The sequence below is a fragment of the Serinus canaria genome, chromosome 18 (assembly GCF_022539315.1).
Source record: "Serinus canaria isolate serCan28SL12 chromosome 18, serCan2020, whole genome shotgun sequence".
Classification (NCBI taxonomy): domain Eukaryota; kingdom Metazoa; phylum Chordata; class Aves; order Passeriformes; family Fringillidae; genus Serinus; species Serinus canaria.
This window is the reverse complement of record NC_066331.1, coordinates 66,297-76,009: the sequence shown is the minus strand read 5'-3', so window position 1 is coordinate 76,009 and position 9,713 is coordinate 66,297. Positions and strand designations below refer to the sequence as shown.

General features: G+C 37.0%; 1 protein-coding gene across 1 annotated transcript in view; it reads right to left on the bottom strand.

Annotated features, from left to right (window-relative positions):
• The window catches only part of CCDC57 (coiled-coil domain containing 57), a 32,567-nt gene continuing 22,854 nt past the window's right edge, over positions 1 to 9,713 (bottom strand). The window contains exons 7-9 of the mRNA XM_050981169.1: positions 7,251 to 7,373; positions 6,664 to 6,883; positions 1 to 780 (exon numbers count right to left, since the gene is read on the bottom strand). Coding sequence (XP_050837126.1) covers positions 557 to 780; positions 6,664 to 6,883; positions 7,251 to 7,373 — 567 coding nt within the window. The 3' untranslated portion in view covers positions 1 to 556. The remainder of the gene's footprint in view (positions 781 to 6,663; positions 6,884 to 7,250; positions 7,374 to 9,713) is intronic.

The window sequence follows — 9,713 nt, the reverse complement described above, 5'->3', positions numbered from 1 at the left end:
TGGTGTGACAGTAGAAATTTAATTTTATATTCTTTCATGCTCTCTGAACAAGTGGAAAGAGCTACAGAAGATGATAAATAATACAGACTCAGGTGCAATCTTTTGAAACCCCTTTCTTTCAAGTAGAAAGATAGCTGCACAGGATTAACGGTTGCATTATAATTTAGAAGACAAGTAGGTTGAGGCATCCCACTTCTAAGCTGAAATCATATCTACAGTTTCTCAACAAAACATCTGCTGAAGTCCTGCAAGTCCTACCTGAAGGCACAATGCCTATGTGTTAACCGAACATTTCTAAATCCATGATGCAAGAAAATCTTAACATATATAATTAAAATAAATCAGTATTAACAATGAAGACTGTAACCTCATAATGCACACAGAATAACCCTTTATTTTAGGCTTCACTGTATGAAACAGGGTATTTGTTCTCTCTTCTGGCTGCAAATATCTCAACCTGACATACAAATCTGAGGCTGATAATTAGACCTGATATACAGATGTTTAAGTAAGTTAATAGCAAGTGTGAACCTACAACATGCTGACAACATAGAAATCAGTCTTTAATATTGTAATTGCGGATTTTTGTCATGCTAGAAGAGATTTTTGGTTTTAATAGATGAGCACAAAATAAACTCCTGGATTTTAACTTCTGCTGAACTTCCAGCCTTTTTCCTCTGACTGTCAAATCTTCAGATGATGTTTCAAGTTTATCCTTGGCTTTGACATTTTGCCAAGATTCTTCAGATTGCTTGATTGAATGTACAACTTCAAAATCCCCTGCTCAAAAAACAGACAGAAAAATACTTAAATACTTTGTAGTTATGTTTGCATTCAATTATGAGATTGAATATTTGAAGATAGCTTGTCTACTCTTTTCCTCTAAATATACTGCTGCCATAGTGCCACATTGTCAAAATCTTATATTACCAGGACCATTTCTGTACATAGGAGCCCAGAACAGTCCATTAAGGCTTGCCATACTGATGGTATAACAAAGTATCTTCTGCTCAATCCTCACTTCATCTGTACATGTTCCTTCTCCATTAGCATCAGACTGCTTAAGAGAGGAAGACAGCTGGAAGGTCAGTGTAACAGTTCAAGTCAAGCATTACCCATCTGTTCAGCTGTTTTAAAACGTCACATTTTACAAGTTTACCCTTCTCTCCATTTTGAGAAAATGTGTTTGGATATGCATGATATAAAAGACTCGGGGGTAACTCTGTTGGCTTGACAAAGCTGCGTTACTACCATTATCTTTTGGGTCTTTTTTCAATCTTCTTTCACTTAAGAAAGCATTTAGTATGAAAATCTTTGGTTTTGTTATCTAAAATATCTGTCTTTACAGAAAGGACTAACTCAAAAAGAAACATCTTTGTTTAGGAAGCAGTGGGACTCTGACTGGTCCTTATACTAGTCAGAGTCCATCTTGCAGTTCTCACATAATTCTCCAAAAACTATTATCTCCAACTAACTTCAGTCTTATCACAGGTTTCTTTAGGTAAGATAAGTGAAACTGTTCAATCACATTATTCACTGTAAACTATAGGTAATATTTACACGTGTTAAGTGGCCCCAGCCACTTAACCCTTATTTTTCAAGGCATTGAGACTTTAACTTCAGATTTTCTATGGAGAGCCAAAGCAGACAGCAGAAGTAGTCATAATAAACCTGTGATGACACACACTACAGTATTCTGTACTAGTTTAATTTCATAAGCATCACAGTCTGCAGTCCCAGACACTACTCAATCACAGCAAGAATAAAAGGTGCACAAATTGACAAAGATCAGTTACTAGTAGGAGAAAGTAAAGTTTCAAAGTCCATTGAACATGGTAGAAAGGCTAAACAAAATTCTACATAAAAGGAAATACAATATGTTCCTGAATTACAGAATGAATTGATCAATCGAAGGTTTATAGCTCTATGCAAAGCATGACACTGTGGCTAATGTCAAAACATGACACCTTTCAAAATAATTTTATACAGTGGCTTAGCTTGAACCAGCTGTTCACTCATGTGTGATCTCTGCACTGAATCAGCTTGGTGACAAAAGCTCAGTGGACTCTTGAGCTGTGGATGCGATATCCAGTTGTTCAGCTTGCCACCTAGTGGTTTCCTACAGATGTAGAAGGTATGAAAGAGGATGCTCGAGCCCATGAATATCGTTGGGTGTATTTTCCTGCATGGGAAATGGACTTTGATCATTAGAATACCTCTCCCACATCTGGCAGATAAGAAAGCAGAATTTCACAACATCAACCATTTAGAAAAGTGCAGGCAGCAGTGTCTGAAAGGTATTGCTTCAAAGATTACCGTCTTGAGCAGGAACAGCAGCAGCATAATACTACTTCTTGTTTGTGGTCTAAATAACAGGAATGAGCCGATCCAGTGCTCCATAGCACACAGTTAACACTGCTTACAGAGAGTCTGTTTTTTAAAATAATCAGTTTTCAAGGGCCTTTTGTATTCATCCAAGGGGATGACTTCCAGAAATTAATGTGGGAGGCCCGAGTTGTGTAATTCCAAAGACAAAGTAACCAAGCACCAATGCATGACATGCATGCCTTCCTGTGAAGACTTCTGTATGCTTGTCTCCTGTCATTAGTAGAGAAACTAGTTGTAACTAGTAAAGGCTACTTAGTTAGGTATTTGGAACAACAGCACAGAACACAAGCATTCTGCATGCCTATTTTTAAGTTTTGGACTGTCAAAAATGTATACTAACACAGAAATTTAAAATCAACCACCGCAAACTTGTAAGGTTAGTTCCAAAAATCAGGAAAAGATCAAGAATCAATACCCCAGAATTAGAAATACTATTTAAATGCCATACCTTGGTTTGCACACCAATGAAAAAACACATCTAATTTACAAGCCTGCAACTTACTTTCAGAAGTGACCATGGCAACCAGAGCTAGCAAGATGATAGCTAAGCACCTAAACTGCTTTTGAAAATGGAACTAAATATTTAGTGTATTGAAATGCTTAACATATCTTCCATTTGATGTGGGCTAACTTCAGTCAGAAATGAACACTCATAGGTTTTTCTTTTTTCCTCAGGATAAAAGAAATATATGCAGACATGTTGTATAGGCAAACTGAAATTTCCTCAGATGGCAGTTTCATTTAAGAAATTTGTCACCAGATATTTGCTTATGGCTAACAGTGTTTCTGAAGGAACACCAACTCAAACAAGTTCCTATTCAGTAGAAGAACACAGAAATGAAGAAAATGTAGCTAGGGCATTAGTTAATATTTGTGAAACACTTCAAAGATGAAGTTTTATGTAACACAGAAAAGAGACCATGAGTTTTTCTCTGATTGGAGCTGGAATGAAGCCCAAGCCAGAGCACTGTTTCTGTTTGTTAATATTTTACCAAATTCTTTCTCTGGCCAGCTTTTTACCCACATGGATTGCTCTTAGAACTGTCAGTGATGTCAAAGCTGTTGAAATTCTGTCTAGTGTGGAAACACTTAAGATAACTTTTGATCCATGAAGTGTGGAATTTCAGACCACGGAGCATTGCAAGTTACAGTGAGTGTTACAGTACAAGAAACTCCCCTATCTAAGCTCAGGTAGTAAATCAAGAAAGTTACTTTACCTCAAAGCAGCTCACTCCTGTTCTTTGTTAGGCTACAACGTAAACCCCAATTATTAAACTGAGGACAAGGTTCTGAATACTTGTGGTGGGGGGGTTTCTCAAAAATGTATTGTGGGATGTGAAAATACAAAGTTTCATCTATGCTAAGTATGTATAAATCAAATGACTAGTGGGGACACAGCTTGCCTTACACCCTTATTCCCCCTGCACTGACCCCAGCCTCTGCTAACCCAAGGATAGCTGATTGGAGCTGATAAGGAGCATTTCACACAGTACCACACAGAACCCTTCACAGTACTGGCTTCATGCAAAATGCAGTATTTACAGCTGAACTTCAATAGGTGATGTTTGCTTTTTCCCCCTTTGAAAAACTGGTAAATATCTTCAATAGCAAATAGTAAGTTTATCAAGATAAATAGAAGAAAACAAATTTCAATTTTCTAAATGTTTTACAAATCTTCCCCTCTTCCTGCCTAACATTTATTCTAAAATAAAAAAAGGCTCTACTGTCTTTGAGGGTAGCTTATTGTCAACATTCAAGGTGCATATGATGTGGATCACCAATCAAAATCTCCACCCGCTCTCAACCTCTGGGATAGAGCATTTAAAAAGTAAAGAAATACAGAGGTGTATTTCTTATTTGTACAGCCTATGCATCCTATGTAGCCTTTTAATATTGTCATGGCTTGTACCTGTCTATCTCTAGGAGGTTCTTTTTCTTTCAATAATACAGAACAATAAAAATACCTGAAGAAGGGACCTATGATCCTTCTAAACATCTTCCTTCTACTTATCTGCAGAATTAACATAAAAGCTATGAAATCCATCTAATTTTTACAGTAAACTTAAAATCATCAGGTAGAGTAAGGAGAGAGAAAATTAAGATATCTCATAGCCTTTTGACTTGCTTGGAAGCTTACACAAAGTCTGAATTTGATGGTGAAATGAACAAAGTATATAACAGTCCACTTCAGTAATTAAGATGTAGTCATTAACTCTTCAAAACACATTTAGTCATTGCATTGTGTAATATGTTGGAAATACAGCAAATTGCAGGGCTTACTTGACATGCCAACCATTTTGAGTGCCAGTAGGCTGTTTCGTACATGTAACATGAAAAAAATTAAACTGTTCAACAGGTTCAGAAAAGTAATTTTCAAGCTACAATTCTGTTTCACCAGAAATTCCCACAAAACACATCTACTGGTGTTACCAATTTGGACAGAGTTGAACTTGGGGGAAAAAAAAGGTCTGAATAAGCAAACTAACTTGCGTGCTTTGCTGCAAATCATTTTTTGCCACTGAGCTTCCAAGTCTCTGTGTGCGTCACTTGTACCTGAAAGCCCAGTTCCACTGAGTTCTCTGTCTCAGTGACAGTTCTATCCACTGTAACAACGTATTTGATGAAGATATTAAATTCAAGTGAGTGGTTTTAAACTGGGAAGATGGAATTAGTTTCCATAGCTCAGGCCTGAAAAATAATACAAGACTCTCCTAAAAATCAGAAGCAGAACTTGAAAATTTTGTATATAATGCTTCTAAGGTGATGTTCCAGAAAAAAAGAAAGATTTTGCTTTCATAACTTTTTTTTTCTCAAAGACAGAATTCAGTATAGTGGAATTAAGGACACCTTTTCCTGAAGGAGAAAGCTAAGCAGCAAGAGTGTTTAAAAATCATATTCTTGCAATGCAGTATTTCAGGGCCTGCATGCCTGAGTAAGAAGTTCCACTCTGGTATGCCTCATATAAATCTGGATGCAGAGATCAAATTAAACTTGGTCTTAGGAAAATATTATCCCTTATTGATTTACATTTCACTTGTTCCACGTTGGCAGTATCCTCTGTCCTTTTTGCTATTTCTAGATCCCCAAAAATCTACATTAAGTTTTGCAACATTGGTTGGAAATTTCTAGACATTAAGAAACTAATGTCCTTGTAAGGCTGCCAGAGCTGTTGCATCACACATACAACAGCACGAAACTGCACAGCGCTATCAGTAATGTTTCAAAGACATCCTTTTGCTTATCCTGTCAATTTAGGCCTGGCCTGAAATATTCTTCCTATTTCAGTCCTAGCCTCACAAAAAAAGCATGTGAATCATGAGTGTCAGCACTGTGTCCATTACAGTCCTACAGGTCTGTCAATGCATGTTACTTTGTCCCTGCAATGCACTGCTGTTGTGAATAAATACACTTATAACCCACTCTTCATTTTGAAAGCCCTTTTAAGTATTATTTTTGCTTGTGAGCTACTAAAGATGGTTCATTGCCTCCATACACTGGTTTAAAAATAGATGTAACATAGGCTGGATAGGACCTGTGGGTGAAATGTCACAGTGCTTATCACTCCCTGCTCAGAATGTATCTTGTCACAACTTGTGTCCATTGCCACTTTTCACTGTGCATCTCTAAGAGTCTGGTCCTGTCTTCTCCAAAATCCCTCACCAGGTAGTTAAAAAGCACCAATCAGAATACTCACCTACTCTTTTCTACACTGAACAACCCAGTTCTCTAAACCTCTTCTCGTGTAATGTGTTCCCATGCCCCAGCCATTCCGTGGCTCTCCACTGGACTCCAGTTTCTCACACTTTTGTACAAGAGAGTCCAAAGGTAGACATGGTGGCCTCACAAGTATCAAATTTAGGGGAACAAATCACTTTCCTTAATCCAGTGATTGCATTTTTTTTCCTGCAGTGTGTATGTGATTAATGACATATGAATATGAGTGTACAGTTCTCAAACAGACACATTTATATCTGCCCCAGCTAAATTTTAGACTATGTCAAAACAGAATTTGCATTTTACAGGAGTACTTAATAACAGTGAGGAAGTATTTGAATGAAGGCAATTAAACCAGACAGCTACATAGACATTTGTCTTAATTCTTACTTCTGCTGGCAACCGTGAAATTCCCTTCAAGTAACTCATTCAGATTCTGATCATAGCACTGTAACAACAGGAGCAGTATGTAAAAGAATTAGTAAACGACAACAGAATCCACCCTAAATTCACACTTCTAGAAGAGTCAAACATTGTGACTGCTTTACAAAGCAGGCTTACCCTGGCTGGTGTTCTTCTGAGGACTGAGTAGAGAACAGCTTGATCCCGTATCCAAAATTTGACAGAAATTATGAGTTCTGGATGAAGAAAGCTGAACCCGCTGGACATGACTAGGACTCTGACTGAGCAGCTGAGTTTGAGCAATCTTTCTGGATGTATCTGACTTTGTTGCTGAGAATGTATGTGGCCCATGATTTTCAATAGAGAAATCTATCCAAACCTGTTCAAATTCAAACACAATCTTACAGACATACATACTTTTCACATCAAAGACATCAGAAAATTGGTTACATTTCATAGTGGTATCTTGGACTTGGAAAGAAAGAGGGTTTTGGCAAGAGGCAAGACAAAAGAAAATTATTATTTTTAATTGTGAAACGTTGTACAAGCAGATTAATTACAACATCATGGCAGTGATTGAGAAACCATAGTTTATTTAGTGTTAACAAATACTATTTTGTACAGGAACAATGCATAATTTAAAAAATACTTAGGTTTTTAAGTCTTCGAGGAGATGACTGTTGAGCAATTCAAATTGAAAAAGCCAAATGAAGGTGAATTACATTGATCATAAAACTGCATTGTACCTCACTGGATGATAATTCTGTTTCTTCTCTACAGCTGCTTGGAGCTTCTTCTTCCTTTAAGCTAGGGCAAGCAGTAAGAGACGAGAATTTTGAAGGATGCTGTTGCCTTGTGCACTGCAGCTCCTAATGTGAAATATTACATTAACACAAGTAACTCATGGTCCCTAAAACTAACACCCTTATAGCTCAGTTTGCTGTTACACTGCTAGATTTAAAATAATCAGTTATAAAAAATATTAAATGAAATTATGTTCTCTTCAGATCAACAGGGTCAAACTACCTTTATAATAAACCTAGTATCAAATCTGTTCAATAGCTACATTTCCTGGTGCTGTTGCTATCACCTTGCTTGTTGCTCAAGCTTATATTGTCAGGGTCCTTCTTCACTTTTGTATTTTCCCATGATTAAATTACAGAAGAAAAACTCCAAAACAATACCTAAAACCCCAATTAAAATAAAGCAGCTATGGAAAAGTAAATCATCAGCAGCCAAAATAAACTAATTTACTTCTCAAAGTTTCATTAACTTTCAACTTGTAGCAACTAAAGTGAGATTTGATGAAAAGCAACTGCTTCAGCCCTGTCAAAGGAGATGCAAATAAACATTGAAGTCTTTTGCTATATATTTAAGACTAAAGAAACAAAATGTAAGCCCATTATGTAAAGTAATTGACAGTAAAATTCCTGTAGCTTTCACAGTAATAAATTATCTTGGTTTTTTATAAGGATGAAGATCTTGGAATGTGGGAGCAAATGTAGCCTGGCCAGTAAGAGGATCACCTAAAATAAAACCACCGAAACTAGAATAATAGCGTTATTTGGAAAGTCAACCTGGAGCTCAGCTTTTGTGCAGGAGCTGAAGCCTCAGCAAATATATTCTGAGTAAAGAGCAGCCTGGAATGAGAGTATGAGCTTGGATGTAAGAAGGGCTATCCTCTCTAGTCTGGACAAATGATGAACTCAAAGGTTCCAGAGGTGGAAAGGTCCTCAATGACAGCCACTTCAGCCATGACCTCCAAGCAGCCCATCAGCTGAAGAGGTTGAACTACTACTCCCAGTGTTTAGCCACCATCTGGAAACTCACAGTCAAATTCTACTTCTCCAAATGCCATAGTCATACTGTATTTTAAAAATCTATTTATTCTTACAAAAGCAAGAATAATCTTAATGATTTTTAACAGAACATGGGAGACACGATGTATGTAGAAAAGTACAAACACAGTATCTTGCTCACTAAAAATAAGGCAAGAGAAGACTGGGATGGATGGATGGATATGAATATTCATTGGTCCTAATTTGAGAGTCAGCAAAGCTCTAAGGTGAGCAATGAAAGAAAGAATAATTAAAGAGGTGGAAAAGGAAAAAAAAAAAAGTGGTTTTGAGTTTTGGTAATTTTGCTCAGATCTGGAAGTCACTTTTATGTATGTTTGGTATAAACATTTAGCTAATCTTTTTCAGACCTCAATCCCAGCAGGTTACAAGAGGTCTCCTCAACTGGTTTGCTGAACATGAATTTCTTTGTAAAAATTATTTCCAGCGTTAACATTTAATAAACAGGTTGCTATTCCTGAAACAGAGAACTGAAAGTTCAAGTGAACAAAGGATGCCAAGCTTATGACTTTAGGCTAATGAGATGATCACAAGCATACAGAAAAAATTATATATCCACAAGCATGTTAAGGCATTCCACAAAACAGCAAACAGCCAAAAAGATGATCAGTGAATTGGAACATCGGACATCGGTAGAAGAAGAGGTTGGGGCAGCTGGCCTTGCTGGCTTCCAGAAGAGATAGATTAATCTTTTCAACATGTATAAGCATCTGATGAGGATGTTATAAGGAGATAAAATGACTGAGTTGGAGTCATCTCACTGGTATACAGTGGAAGTCCAAGTGATAATGAGCAAAAAACCACAAGTACAGGACACCTTGCTTAAGAATAAGGGGGAAGAAAACCCCAACCAAATGACAGCCTTCTTTATTGCGAGGGTGAACAAACCCTGGAACAACTTGCCCAGAGTGGTTCCCAGAGGAAGTGTTTCCCCAGCTAAACTTGGTTAATAATTCTACTGGAGTTTTATACCTCAGAGCAACAGCCTCACCCTTTCTAAAAGAACACTATTTACTGCCTTTAAAACTACAACAAAAATCAACTGCTCTGACTCAATCCTCGCAGGAACAAATCGGCTGATCAATTAAGTAATATACATAGTGAAATCCTGACTATCGAAGTTACTGGGAGGTCTGCCACTAACTACTAGGGAAGCCAGGATTTATTCATTAGTCTCTCTGATACAAGCTGCAATTTAACTATTAAAGGTTGCATTTTAATTACAAAATATAAGAGACAGGTTAACTATATATCTTGCTTTTATATATGGAAAAGGTGCTATTAGTTATTTGGACATGGGTGCTTTAAAATCCCATCACTGTGAGTATTTGGAAATACCCTGACTGATTAATA